The 15134-nt window shown below is 53.9% G+C and overlaps 2 protein-coding genes across 3 annotated transcripts in view; one reads left to right on the top strand and one right to left on the bottom strand.

Moving 5' to 3' along the window:
- Nucleotides 1-3429: 3429 nt before the first annotated feature.
- LOC122367521 (homeobox protein prospero-like) lies at nt 3430-8720 on the top strand. The gene is made up of 4 exons (XM_043340657.1): nt 3430-5401; nt 5717-5903; nt 7452-7596; nt 7884-8720. The coding sequence occupies exons 1-4, from the start codon at nt 3445-3447 to the stop codon at nt 8061-8063; spliced, it is 2469 nt and encodes an 822-aa protein (XP_043196592.1). The 5' UTR covers nt 3430-3444; the 3' UTR covers nt 8064-8720.
- Nucleotides 8721-9060: 340 nt separating this feature from the next.
- The window catches only part of LOC122367512 (PR domain zinc finger protein 10-like), a 28394-nt gene continuing 22320 nt past the window's right edge, over nt 9061-15134 (bottom strand). For both annotated transcript variants that reach the window (XM_043340626.1, XM_043340628.1), the window contains 6 exons: nt 14956-15127; nt 14585-14707; nt 14010-14174; nt 13434-13653; nt 12806-13038; nt 9061-10381 (listed from right to left, as the gene is read on the bottom strand). In XM_043340626.1, the coding sequence (XP_043196561.1) occupies nt 10253-10381; nt 12806-13038; nt 13434-13653; nt 14010-14174; nt 14585-14707; nt 14956-15127 (1042 nt within the window). In that variant the 3' untranslated portion in view covers nt 9061-10252. The remainder of the gene's footprint in view (nt 10382-12805; nt 13039-13433; nt 13654-14009; nt 14175-14584; nt 14708-14955; nt 15128-15134) is intronic.

Here is a 15134-nt window from a genome sequence, read left to right as displayed (position 1 = left end):
CTAAAAATAAGGTGAGTTGGTTGAGACTTCTACTACTTACACTACGACTTACTACTCTGTACAAACTTATGGTAATGCTACTTAGTTCAGTGCCTACTTACATTTACCCCTCTACCTATCAAATGATCGGCGTTCTGAGTAATCGAACGTGCCCTGGGCTCCACGGTGACACATATCACAGCTGTCACCTTAGGCACGCAGCGCAGCGCCGCGGCGACGGTTTTGACGCGGCGCGGTGACGCCGGCGTCAATCAGTGCGCACGTGACGTGCTGCGGCGCGGCGCGGCGCCTCGGGCGAGAGGCCGTCAGTGGAGCCACGGCCGGGTCAGAGGTGACCCTTCGGCCAGAACAGTAACAGGGGGCACAATATGACGACCGAACCTCAGCTCAGAAATTAAACGAGCAGCGCCTCTATTGGACAGATTTGATGTCAAAAATGCAGCGAATGTCTGTCTTCAAATGGCGAATTTTTCTTCCCACCGATCCTGTTCGCATAGCCTGGAAGCCTCGCAGATGCGACCACCGTAGATGCCAATCTTGGCGAGTAATTATTTTCAGTAAAAATGGTATATTAATTTCAATTATTAGACAAGCCGTGTCGAATCCGTATCAAAATACGAAAAAATGGCGTTATTTTGATCGACTTCCCTTTGCTCCGAGATGCATCACGGCACCAGTCTGTGACTGGCCCTGAGCATGACAGTGGGGGGAGAGCCGCGTCGGGGTGAGGCCTGGGGTGGAGTGACGCCATAGATCAGATCAGATCAGCCGTGATCGAGTGACAGCCACGGCGCAGTGCCCGTCCGATCATCGTCAGCCTCTCCCCTCCCCAAGCCTAAACTGTCGAGCCTTCCCCGGCAACTGGGGTAGGGGAGAGCGGGGCCAGTTGAAACACGGGGTCAGATGAAACATGGCTTTATTTTCAACAGTATGCAACATATGGCGTTGCCGACACCACTGCGCATCCGCGCTCGACCACTTCCTTTGTCAACGGCGTTTGAGCAGCAAACGGACGGTAATTTTGATTTGACACTTGTTTTTGTGTTTTTGAGGGGCGTTTGGGATAAATCGTTTTTATGAATATTTTGTGATATCTCATATACCTTTGTTTGCTGAAAGAAGAACTCCTGGCTCCGGAATAACACCTTATTTGGCCCTTCATTCAGCATGATGCCGTCCCTCCAGCTCGTTTGACATGTGCTTTACGGCGCGTGCGAGATGGCGGGAGCGTATGGGGTCAATTGAAACGCTTCTCTGAGGGTCAGTTGAAACAGGGCCACAGGCCGTTTCAATGGACCCCGGTGACCTTTGCAATGGTTATTGATCAGGGACTGTAAACATTAAAGGAAATAGTCCACCTTTGAAATGAGCTTTTAAACTGAAATAGTAGTTTAATAGAGCTCAATTTTTGACCCCTTTTTCTCCAGCCTTTTGCTTGAAAGCACACTATAGCCTGAGATATTTCTCATTTTCCTCATCCACCCATTTTACCATAGTCTGTGTACTTTATGTCACCTATTATGAGGAACTTTGCACTTTTAGCTTTCCAACGACCTATTGAATGTAGCATTTAGAAAAGTAAACCGGACAAAATATCTCCTTAAGAAAGTGGCCTTAAAGAGGAAAACATCCCATTGTTAAGGATAGGTGCAATTGACCCCATGGGCTGGTTCAATTGACCCTCGCATCGGGGTCATTTGAAACGGGCGTAGAGCTGTTTTAAAAGCATGCGTTTGGCAGCAAAAGATGTTTGAAAAATAATTTTACATATCTTAAAATAAAGCCAAAAGAGCATATTTTTCATGGCATTGTGCATTTTTCGATATGACAACTAGATCTCGCTGTGCATGTCAATATATAAAAAGTGGTTCAACTGGCCCCGCTCTCCCCTACGGCGGCCGAGCCATCGCGTCGGCTGGTTGTCGCAGGGCAACTCATTTATGAGCTGGTGGGATGGGATTCTCGTTCTAAATGTCACCAGAGGCAGGATATTGCATAATATCTAAACAGAACCAATAGCATGGTCGGCAAAATAGCAGAACCCCCTGAACACTTCCTACCCGGTGGCCGGTTACGATTTTTTAAAACTATTTATCATTATATAATAATAATAATTATTATTATTATCATTACTTTAGATCCATGCTTTTGTTTAACTTTGTCGTGACCTTTCAACTCAAGTTCCGACTTCCGACCTGTGATAATGTTGTAAATACACGGCCGCCGCGTCGCCACGGCTCGGTCGGTCTCCGGGTATCCGCCGTCCGCCGTGACCGCGCGACCCCGGCGCGGTGGCCCGGCCTGGGTGGCGGCGCGTGGCGGCCGGACGTCCGCCCCTCCCCGGCCCCTCCCCTTTCCCCGGGCGGCCGGAAACTGTGACCTGGGAGTGTCCCTGTCCGCCCACGGCGACACGCCTGCGGCAGGGCGGCGGCAGCGGCTAGGGCGGGGGCGGGGGCGGTGCCCCGTGAACCCACCGCGGGCAGGAAGAGAAAACGAGAGATGCGAGAGCTGGGCCGAAAAATCAGCCAACAGAGATCGAACTGGGATGGATGGATGGATTATTTCCCTAAATGTTTTATAATTTCTTTTGACTATTCCATAGACAATAATTTCTCTTTATCATAGTTGCACCTGAACATTAGTCAGTCAGAGAGGTGAATTACCTCGACCTCAGCACGGTAAAGCGAACATGTTACGTCACGAAGGTTACTCGTAATCCAAGGGACATCACCGCGGAAAACATAAGTTCATGAATTTTGGCTGTTCCATCAGTACCCGTCGGCCGTCCCTATGAATTTCGATTCGAAGTCTAACTATGACGAAGGCAATTCAATCCAGTTTCTCATCGACGAGATGATCTCTGACTTCTCAGATGCAGTTTGATGTGGTATGAAATTGGGCGAACGGCACACGCCGTTCTGGGTCAACATCCCATCATTGCGCTCAGCCGCTAATAACTGCCCCACCTCAGCGGCTACCCACAAATGCCACGCTGCGAAATGGGAACGGGTCCCCACGGCATCGCCCAGCCTCCAACGCAGTCTACCCCCCGTGCCGGTCCCGTGAGGGATAGGGGGCAACTGGGTCATATCATACAGTTATGTCACTCACTCACTCCAGTGAAACGGTGTCGAAGCTGTCAACGACCATCCTCGCCCGCAGTCAGCGCAGAGATCTTTGACCGCACCGCTCATTAGCATAAATTACCGCTGGTCCCGCCGGCGAGGGGCGGGGAGGGGAGGGGAGGGGTATGTGTGTATCGATTTGTGGCACGCGCCGCCAGTCCAGGTGATCAGACGGCCGGGGCGGCAGGTGGCAGCCGCGGCCGAGCGCACGTTCACTCTTTGTTTCTTCCAGCCGGCAGACTAGCCCCGCCCCCGAGCGCGCTCACTGGCTGCCTGAAGGAGCGGGCGGCGGCCTTGGCCAATCACGGGCCGCGCTGCGATGATGTCACCGTCCGAGGAGGAGACGGCCGCGGCGCTCGGAGAAAAGTGTCCGTCGGGCCGCGGCCGCGTCAGACAGCGCGTGGACGCCGGTGAGGTGCGAGGTCCCCTGCCGGTGCCGGTGGCTGCATTCTCTCCTCTGCGCCCGTGGTTCCCGGGCTGCGGCAGTGCGGTGGCGCCCTTCAGTCCCGTGTGCTGGATGTCTCCCGGAGTGCTGGCGGCCGCGGGCGCTCACTGTGCCGCCGGGATGGGCGTCAGTCAGGTGGAGCGACTCGCCGGAGCGCCCGGCGTCAACAACGTGCTGCTGCGCGACATCCTGGCGCGCGGCGCAGTCGGCGCGCCGCCGCCCGAGCTCGAGCCGCGCCGGCGCTCTCCGGCCGAGCCGTCGGCGGAGGTGCAGGCCGACAGCAGCCAGCAGCCGCCCGACGACGATCCCGACGAACACGAGGGAGACGAAGAGACAGAGCACGACGAGCTGCTCGACTCGCCGCCCGCCTCGCCGGCCGAGTCTGAGAAAAAGTCCCGTCTGGAGAGCATCGTCTCAGGGATGCGTCCCGGCGCGGGTTCACCCACCCCCATCAACGGCTGCAAGAAGAGGAAGCTCTACCAGCCGGTGCAGCATGAGACGGGTCCGCGGGGTGACGGTGGCACCGACGGCGCCGATGGCAGCGAGGATGACGCCGACACTGAGGCACCTACCGATAAACGTCACCGGCCCGAGTCGGAGGACGTGATCCAGAGCCAGCTGAAGTCGGTGCAGAGCCAGCTGGAGATGATGCAGGAGAGATACGCCCAGCTGTACCGCGGGGGTGGTGACGGGGAGCGTCGTCCGGAACCTGGCGCAGAGCTGGACTTGTCACGCCGGCCGCCGCAGCCCTCGCCCGAGAAGGCACGCGATGACGCCGCCACGCGTCCCGTTCCGGCCCTGCATAAGATCGAGGCAGAACAGGCGGCCGCCGGTAGCTTCCTTGACTATGCGCGCCGCGTGCTGGCTGCCGACCCACGGAATAAGGAGAACGAGCGCCGCTCCGAGCCGCTGCCGGGTCGTCTGCTGCGCGCCGCCGCGGCGCCCGACGTCGAGGGACTCGCTGACGCGCTCAAGGTGGAGCTCACCCAGTCTCTAGCCGGCCTGATCGACTCCATCGTCTCCAAGTGGGCTCAGCAGAGGAAGAAGGAGGCTGAGCCGCCCGTGGAGCGACGCTCGCCTCGCGCTGAGATCCTCCGGCGCATGCACGGCGGTCGCTTCCCCGGCCTGTCACCGCCGTTCGGTGCGCCCGATGGTCTGTCTCCGTTTGGTCTGTCGGGTCTAGGTGGTCTGCGGCCGCCAGCGACCATGCCTCCCCTGTTCCCGAGCTCCAGACCTGCTGGACTGGGAGGGGGTCTGGGGAGTCCAGTGTACAGCGGGGCTGGCGCGCTGCCCTACAGCCTCCAGGCGCTCAGGGAGTCGATGCAACAACAGCAACAGCAACAGCAACAGCAACAGCAACAGGAGCAGCAGCAGCAGGAGGCTGACGAGGGTCCTCTCAGCCTGGTGATGACACCCAAGAAGAAGCGTCATAAGGTGACGGACACGCGGGCGGCGGGCCGTCCGGGAGGCCGGCTGGACGACGGCCGCCCCGAGTCTCCGCCCGGTCACCCGTTCGGGTCTGTGCCGCCGCCGCCGCCGCACCTACTACCCAGCTCGCTGCCCACCTCGGTGGCCATCCCCAACCCGAGCCTGCAGGAGTCGCACTTCTTTGCCGGCTATCCGCACTACCAGCGGCCCACGAGCGGTGAGCGGCGCGGCTCGCCCAGCCCGGGCCTGCTGCATCCGGCGCTGCTGGCCGGAGGCCGCCGCTCACCCTCAGACAGTCTCGGCTACAGACGTGATACGCCAGACCGCTCCGACTGCAACTCGCTCGAGAGCGGCTACGACGGACAGCGGTCGTCGCTGGCGGCATTCTCCAGCCGCATTGACGGTAAGCACAGCGTCCGGTGGCCCAGTTACGGCTGGCGGCCGGCGATCGATCGCGTTTGATTTGTTTGACCGAGTCATCCTAGCATGTGGGGCGGCGTATGACCTCGAAACAACGCACGTTTTTCGCACTGCCATGCTTGTTTTTATCTTATTGTTTTATTAGATAATTAAGAAAAGAAACTTTACAATGAATTACCAAATGTGAGGTGTTGCCAGCGATAGACGCTGATTCATTAATACCCCCTCCCCTCCAGCCACACCGTGTCTCTGTCAATGATTTGTCGTTTGACGTCAACCCCTGCCCTTCCTTCCACAGCTCGCTCGGGCCTGTCGCTCGCCTCGGAGCACTCGTCGACGCTGACGCCGATGCACCTGCGGAAGGCCAAGCTGATGTTCTTCTGGTCACGCTACCCGAGCTCGTCCATCCTCAAATCGTACTTCCCCGACATCAACTTCAACAAGAACAACACGGCCCAGCTCGTCAAGTGGTTCAGCAACTTCCGGTGAGATCTCAAACTCCGCAGGTTAGGCACCCCCGCCCCGTGCCTAACTCAAACGAGGCTCGAATGTCAACTCTGCACGGTTCTCCTGATTTAAAGACCAAATGTCCCACTTTCATCGCCCTCGTCACAACTAGGTCACCCGTCCCCTCACCCCTCTCCGCCCCCCCCCCCGTTCCTGTCAACAAATATCGAGCACCTCTGCATATCCCTACGCTCCCAAAATACCTTGTTGCAAGCTACCTTTTATTTGTCGCCGAATTCCCGACCGAGTCGCTTGTACGTTAGTTTTAGATGTCATACTTATTAACGATTATCATGTAACTTGGCGGGGCTTCGTTTCAGGTCTTTTGAGCCATGCGGGCTCGATAGTTTCGAGAATCATACATCTGCAGAAATGTGCCTATTCGCCACACCACTCAGCCAAGGGTCGGGTCGCACCAATCTCAGATAGGCAGACGATGACTGGACGGGATCACAGTTGTCAAGTGTACAGAGACAGACCGCTGACTACCACAGGCACTTGTCTGACTAGACAAATTGACTAGATGACTAGACGAAATAGCGGTAGTCAAGTGTTCTGTCAGGGCTGACTACCAGAGGCACATGTGTGTCGTTACTTTGTTACCACAAGTGTCCGAGCTCGGTAGGGTAAGCGTCTTCCCTTGGTGAAAGGTTCAGGTGCCGGCTGTCTTATCGTTTGAGATCACACGTGGGTCACAGCTCTGTACCTAACGGCCAACAGTCAGTGTTCCCTGTAGTGGTCAAACACCGCATAATGATTGTGTGATCTCTAGATAATTGAATTCTCATACAGACAGCAAAAGACATGGTCATACATAATACAGACAAGAGCAAAATACATTTACCCGACAGTCATGAAGGACTAAATACCGGCCAGCTTAAATTCCTAACCGGACGCCAAGACTGTCTGGCTTTGCTCGCTCTTAGCAGTGTTACCCTCGAGCACGTGCGCTCCCCTCTCAGCCACCTTTCTGCCGTCACATAGTCACGTAGTGGCGTCACAGGGTGTCACGGCCGTGAGCCGCGTGACGCTAGCACCACACCAATTGGACAACTCCGACGGCGAAAGTACAGCGCCTTGGCGGCACCCGGCCCACCGCCGGAGCGACGCCAATTACCATACTTTGGGCATGACATTTCATTTCACTTTCGTTGCGTCTTTTTACGGCACGCCGTGGAGCGCAGCGGCCCGGAATGATCCGCTGTCGCTCGGTGCCCGCCCCCCTCCCCCCCCGCTCGAGTCGGCCGAGTCGGCGACGGTAGGCGACAGATGGGGCCCCGTGGTTCTGACGCTAGGCATGACTCAGTCGGATCAGCGGCGACCAGAAGTTAAACACGACTCGTTCAGGACAGCCGAACTAATCAGACGTGACCCAGGTCAGTTCAGCGACGCACACATCATGTCACGCCCCGTATCAGATCAGCAGACATTTCTATACCTGCAACAGTTACCGCATATATTCGTCCCATGCAGTTCGAGCGAACCGACCGATCAACTGACCTCGACTTTTCTCCTTCCCTCTACAGGGAGTTTTTCTACATTCAGATGGAGAAGTACGCTCGCCAGGCGCTGAGCGAGGGAGTGAAACAGGCGGAGGAGCTCACTGTGACGGCCGACTGTGAGCTGCTCCGAGTGCTCAACCTGCACTACAACCGGAACAACCACATCGAGGTAAACGTGCTGGATGGGATGCCGCGAATGCGTGACCAATTGTATATACCGTGACAGATCTAATCACGGAGTAAAGGACTGACTGATTTGGGTTGGCTGTTGGATATTTTTGGTTTCCTCGAAACGATTTGCACGCATCGAGTAGTTCGTTACTGAGCAATCGAACTTACTGAACCTTTCACTGACCGGAGATTGATGTTTCAAAAAGTCCCCGCCAGGCGGCAAATTTTAGCACTTTGTCCATGTGAGCACAGTGAAGTATAACGTTCTCCATGGCTTCATTTCAGATTCCGACAAACTTTCCGTTCGTGGCCGAGGCGGCGCTGCGCGAGTTCTTCCGCGCCCTGCAGGCCGGCAAAGACGCCGAGCCCAGCTGGAAGAAGGCCATCTACAAGGTGATTGCGCGGCTCGACGAGAACGTCCCCGAGTACTTCCGACTACCCAGCTTCCTAGAGCAGCTCGAGTAGACGTACAGAAACCCAGCGGACGAGGAGAGAGCACAGAGGAAAACAGAGCGTCAGATACTGGGCGCGGATCGTGAATCGGCTGCCATAGTCTGTACAGAAGGCTCCGCGGAGCCGCCACTGAGCACGGCCCACCGAATGAGTACCCTAGTCACCGCGCACGTAGTGGCCCCCTAGCGGGCCGCGCCGCCCGCCCGGCCCTTCTAGTCACGATGAGCGTCGCGCCCGCGGCCGCCCCCTGGTTGTTACTGGCGCCGTCAGCGCGTGTTGTTGCCGTGTTGTTGAGAGAGCTGGCAGAGCCGGGCCCCTGTAGGGCTCCCAGTCGCATACTCCATATCATTCATTCCGAGGTAGGCGTTATTTCTGACCGAACGTGCTGCCGGCGCAGTTCAGATGACATAGATGGATGCGTTGTCGGTTGTGGTACGCGAGGCAGCGTTAGAGACGTTCGTACATTGAGTGAATGAGAGTGTGATTATTCGGGGGCTGGGTGGACGCCCCGCAGTTGTACACGTGGTCCGCTGCTTAGTCGGACAAACACGTTTGCCCCTATATGATGGAGCGCGAGGCGACATCACCTAAGACATGTTGCGTAAGACAATGGATGTGCTAGCTGATAGAATACACCTCATATGAATGGTTAATACAGTTTAAACCGAGTCCACTCCAGTCTGGATGTGCAAGCACGTCGAACGGTCGCGATAAAATCATTAACAGCTCACACTATTCGATAGATGACGCAGAGCAAAGATGCCGAATGCCCATCAAATCCGAAAAACGAGAATCGCACGAGAAGGACAGGTTTTCGTGATTATACGCACGTCAAAACATCACACATCCACCAACAAGTTTAAATTGTGCTGAACAGGATTGCCATTCATCCTGTCTACCAACGGGGACTGTGAGCCCCCCCCCCCCCCCATCCAAGCTTGTCCTAAGGAGGGGAGTCACGGAAAAAATGTGAGCCTCTAAGTCGTCAGTATTGATAATTTGACAAACGTTGTCCGGCACAGGGATGCTCGTAGTCATCCGGTATATTTTCACAGTTGCATTTGGGACAAACAACACACCAAATAAGCTGGCAGTAGAAAACAAATGACCTCGCATAGACACAGACAGATACCTTTCTATCTTCCCACACAATATATCGCAGGGCAGTTACCATAACGTGACTGCCATGTCGGACACAACAAAATAAGACACAGGACACCATAGCTTCCCATCGTGACGCGTAAGTTGATTCACGTCGTACACAGGGAGCACTGGCCACTACACTTGGCCAAACACATTAAGTCAAATCAGACAAGACAGTCACATAAACACATTGACTCAAAATCAGCTAACACGTCATGCATGCAGTATGTATATTTGAGTGACCGAGACCGAGTTGGTACGTTTGTACGGCCAGAAAGGAGATCCGAAACCACCTCTGTTCACACATATCACTGATCGCCATATCATTATCGCCTAACTACAGTCATGGTCATTGGTCACGTTGCGGCCCCCATCACCGCTCCTCTATCATTGCTCTGGACAAATGATAGTAAATTGTATCACCAATGCACGGATGAGAAAAATGATAAAAAGAAGCCGACAAAGAACAAAATTTGGAGCAGCCACTCTCAATCGAAACTGTCAAAAATGCCTTTAGTCGTGTCGAATAATCTCACTGAGACCTGATAATATGGGGCCCACTCTCCCTAACCGCCAAAAAAAGTTACTCGGCCTAACCGAGCATCGAGAACTGAGCACAGGGCGAGGTGTGTGACTGAGTGTCCGTCTGTGTGCCTCGGTGTCCCGATAGGCACCAACAATCGAAACCCATCGGCAGTGGTTACGATCGAGTGAGTCCAGTAACTGACTGTTTCCATTTCCCACTTCGAATCGGGCTGGACCTTCAGTAAGAGGCAACGCCTGCTGAGTGAGACCCCCTCGCAGACGCAGAGCGCTCCACTTCACCTTCGTCTTCATCCTTTGTTTGAGGATTGCACCGAACAGCCCCGTTGTAGGGTCCCCAATCTAGCTGTGATTCTCAGAAAATTGAGACGGCAGACGGACCAGCGACACTTGAAGATCTCCGCACATTTCTCCGCCAGTGTGTGCCAGATCTGTAGCGTCTAGCCAGCTAACACAAATCCCACCAGCCTCACTGCTCATCGTTAAGCTGCAGCCACTAGCCGGACAGGCCTGCATTACCTGGTGCTGTGGACCGTCCACACCCGACACAGCTCACCGGAGGTCGCGGCGCCTGCCGGCTGGCAGAGTCGGTAGTCGAGCGAGTGGAGTTCCATACCGGCACCGAGGAGATCGGCCTGTTCCAGCTGCGAAGGACGGGAGGGAGACGGTCAGAGATGGTGTCAGCATAGGCGGCGGAACGGGGAGGGCACCGGGGCACCGTGCCCATTTGATTTTGGCATTTTAACATTAGCCCTATGGGCGTTGCATGGAAAGAATGGGACCAAAAGTCAGCAGTGCCCCCCCCCCCCTTAATTGAAGGTGTTCCGCCGCTACTGGGTGTCAGACGGAAGTAGGTAGAGGATGAGGGGTAGTCATGCACAGATAGACACGGACAGAGAGGGGAGATGGAACGGAGCTCGTGGTCTGAGAGACGGGACGGAGACACTTAAAGGTAGTGTGCCAGCTTTCCTGGACCGTATGGAGTTAATGGCCCAGATAAGGAGAACCGAATTTTTAGAACTTATCCATACCTTCAAAACTCATGGAAACGTCTTAAATTCTTCAAATTTTGAGTACCCCAGTGCGAAATTCGCCCCGACGGGTTGTCGGTCGTACCCCAACCACATTTCACACCACTATGAACAATAAATGCACACACTGAAATCGCTATTACCGATATGCTCATCCAATCAAGTTTCGATAAACCCGTTCATCATCATCTCCTGCGGTTTCGAACACGCCTGTTAGGTGGCTTCTGATGCTCGTCGAGGTCGGAATTTCCAAATACGCGTGGTGCGTCGGGCCGCGCGCTCTGACTTCGGCCAAGAAAAATGCGTCAGCTGATCATTGTCATTTCTGCCACTTGCGTGTGGTGAAATGGGGTCATAACTTATAAGACGGCTTTTTCATATCAATTATTTTACATAAAATCATATTTCAAACCATAAATAATGTTCGACAGCCAAATAAAAGAAACAATACCAATACGGGCTTACAGTTTAAGGCTCGACATTGTGTTGTCTACGATTAGACAGCTGATAACTCATTCCCGTACGTCGTATGGTCGTAACACTATAATGACCTTTGCTTATTGTCACAAGTGCGCCGCATTCGCGATTGTTGCCCGACGCCTGTTTGCAGGTGAGCCCACTACAGTTGTTATACATATCTAAAAACCGAAAAACTTTTAGGCGAAAAAGGCACTATTTCAGGCCCATTTTTGATTTTTTTTGCGATATTAGGTAAAAACAGAAGCTTCTTATCCTAGGAAAAATAAAATGGGAAATCTTTCAAAGGTGGCACACTACCTTTAAAGGTAGTGTGCCAGCTTTCCTGGACCGTATGGAGTTAATGGCCCAGATAAGGAGAACCGGATTTTTAGAACTTATCCATACCTTCAAAACTCATGGAAACGTCTTAAATTCTTCAAATTTTGAGTACCCCAGTGCGAAATTCGCCCCGACGGGTTGTCGGTCGTACCCCAACCACATTTCACACCACTATGAACAATAAATGCACACACTGAAATCGCTATTACCGATAGGCTCATCCAATCAAGTTTCGATAAACCCGTTCATCATCATCTCCTGCGGTTTCGAACACGCCTGATAGGTGGTGCGGTAGACCGCGCCCAAAGCCAGGGCCCCGGTAACGTGAGGTAGCCGAGTCGGGGCAGCGTGCGCTGACCCAAGCCGGGGCCGCGCGTCCTCCCGGTATCATGTGATAGCCCGGGGCTGCCCGCGGGGATGCGGTAGACCGCGCCCAAAGCCGCGGCCCCGGCTTGGGTCAGCGCACGCTGCCCCGACTCGGCTACCTCACGTTACTGGGGCCCTGGCTTTGGGCGCGGCTTCTGCTCATACTTTGTGGTGCGGTGGTGGTGCGTCGGGCCTGCGTCGGGCCGCGCGCTCTGACTTCGGCCAAGAAAAATGCGTCAGCTGATCATTGTCATTTCTGCCACTTTCATGTGGTGAGATGGGGTCATAACTTTAGAGACGGCTGTTTCATATCAGTTATTTTACATAAAATAATATTTCAAACCATAAATTAATGTTCGACAGCCAAATTAAAGAAACAATACCAATACAGGCTTACAGTTTAAATTCGACATTGTGTTGTCTACGATTAGACAGCTGATAACTCATTCCCGTACGTCGTAACTCTATAATGACCTTTGCTTATTGTCACATGTGCGCCGCATTCGCGATTGTTGCCGACGCCTGTTTGCAGGTCAGTCCACTACAGTTGTTATACATATCGAAAAACCGATAAACTTTTAGGCGAAAAAAGCACTATTTTAGGCCCATTTTTGATTTTTTTTTGCGATATTAGGTAAAAACAGAAGCTTCTTATCCTAGGAAAAATAAAATGGGAAATCATTGGAAGGTGGCACACTACCTTTAAACTTAACACGGGACACTTAAGTCATCTGAGATTAGCAGTAGTTATCGCATTGTCCATAACGCCGAACAACAAACAACGTAACCAGTATGGAGATCTACAGTTGATCACCATTCTAGAAACCTACCCATATCACAGTCCGGTGGGTGGCGATTCCCTGTGTCACTAACCTGTCCGGCTTCCTGAATGAGCGCCGGGTGGGCGGCCTGCACCAGCAGTGGCTGGGCGGCGTGCAGCTCGGCCGGGGCCACCACCGATACCGGTCCCGCCAGAGGCACCGGTACCGGCACAGGGACAGCGGCTGCCAGAGACACAGGCGCGGCGGAGGCCGGGGTGGGGGCGGGAGGCTCCTCGGCGGCCACAGACAGGATGGCGTCCTCACTCTCTGATGACTCCATCTCGGCTGTGGAAGACGGAAAAAGGTCGGTCAGTTCAAAGGCAAGCTCTGTACCTTAAGATACACATTACACATGTACTGGCAAACGAATTGTGAGTGCAGCAACGGAGTCTTGTCTATGCGCGCCGACCACAATTAGTTGATTTTGCCATTTCGCGTCCATCCGCGACGGAGTTGTCTGTGAAAAGATCCGGTAATGATGTGGAATTAGCCTAAATATCGACGCGTCGGTCAAACTCTACAAACCACACGCCTACGTGCAGTCAACAGTCACGCTTCAAGATACTTCTCAACGCTCAACAAAATTGAGACCAAGGCAACGCTCTCATGAAGTTGCTCACATGAGTGGTATTACCAACCATCAAATACCGCGGGAGTCGCAATATCAAACATCGACTAACCGGCAAGCTCGGCTCTGGCCGCTGCCCTCCGACTGCTGGTGCGGGACGTCTGGCGCGGTTTCTGGCTATCGGTGGGCATCAGGTCGGGATGTTTGCTGCGCTGGTGCTGCAGCAGCTTGGCGCGCGACGCGTACTGTTTGTGACACCAGCTGCAAGCGTGTGGCGACATCGTGACGCTGCCGACCGTCTGAGAGTAGCTGGTCTGGTCCGCGCTGTCACCCTGTGTAGGTCACGCAAAGGAGGGTTAAGTCAAGAAGAGAGAAATTATCAGCAGATGCACTAATTGCCAGCTCGCATCAGCAGCTCACCGCCAGCTCACAGCCTGATCAAAGTAAATATGCGAACCGATTGAGATGCGGACTGAGTCACGTCACGTCACGATGAAAGCAAATATGAATTCGAATTTTAACATTCACAATTAATAATTCCGACACCACCAAAGCTGTGTGGGTGCGTGGGCCACGCACGTCACAAACACAAATACGAACGGAGGAAGTTCGAAACCACTCAGCAAATCAAGGAAGGACCCCATTACACCCTTCACCAGCCGCAGCTTCCAGAGTATTTCCCACTTACCAGTGGAAGCCTGGCCGCACCTCGGCAGCTGACAGGCAGCTCTGCGCCGGGGTGGATCTTCAGGATGTGCGCCTTCCGCTTCGAGCTGCTCTTGTAGGTCTTGTAGCAGTACTGGCAGTAAAAGTCTTTGGTCGTTTTGAGGATTGGAAGCATGAGCTCCGGTACCTGGAAAGATCAGGACGTCAAAATGGTCACAAAATTATTACATTATGGTCTTACACCGTCATAAGATGATGATTTGGTGTTTTAGGGCGCACCAGCAACGAGGCTATATGGCGCCCATAACCAACCATTCCTCCTCAAAGTCGGGGGTTGGGGGTTAAAAATCACCTGAGGCCCGGAGGCCGTTACACTGTCATATATTGCTTCATTGACTCAGAACTAGGTGTGTGAGTGTGGGGAAAGTAAAAGCGAGCTTTTTAGCCCCCTCGCCAAGCTAAAGACCGTCACTATACCTAGTGACAAGAAAAACTAGAGTATTTCGTGTAGATGCTCGCAGATTATGCCTAACCAGCATTGACCAGACACGTTAGCGCAGAATCGCTGTAAGTACCACCGCCCAGCGCTGAACCCACCTGTTCGGGTCCCATGCCTGGGTGTCGCTTTGCCAGGTGGTTAACCAGCATGCCGCGCCGCTTGAAGCCCAGTTTGCACTTGTGACACTTGTAGATGAAGCGGTGGTAGTCGGTGGGAGGCACCTGCCGATAACCATACACAGGCGCTTAGTGAGTCAGGTGGGCAGGGTACGCAGCCCATCTGGTAAGACATATGCACGTTCTTTACTAGCACCACAGAGCTCTCATCGTAAGTCGCCTTGAGACTATTTCATTCACTCATTCATTCATTCATCTACTCACCAATCCCCCCCCCCCCCCACAGTTTTCGATCGCGGACATTCTGTTCTTGGATGTCACTGTTGAACATAATATACAGAACACTTTCGTACCTTTGGCTGTAATTGTGTTTCCTTCGGGGCCTTTTTCTTTTTTCGCGGTTTCCGCTCGGGAGGCGGTTTCCGATCTACCGAGTGTAGCCGCTTGATGTGCTCCTTCAGCTTGTCCTTCCGCTTGAACTGCTTCCCACACTCGGAGCACAGGAACTCGCGGTGGTCTGAGTGCCTGTCGA

Source organism: Amphibalanus amphitrite, unplaced genomic scaffold (assembly GCF_019059575.1).
Source record: "Amphibalanus amphitrite isolate SeventyFive unplaced genomic scaffold, NRLGWU_Aamphi_draft 000875F_arrow, whole genome shotgun sequence".
NCBI classification, from domain to species: Eukaryota; Metazoa; Arthropoda; class Thecostraca; order Balanomorpha; family Balanidae; genus Amphibalanus; species Amphibalanus amphitrite.
The sequence above is the reverse complement of the archived record's forward strand: the minus strand, read 5'-3'. Positions and strand labels throughout refer to the sequence as shown.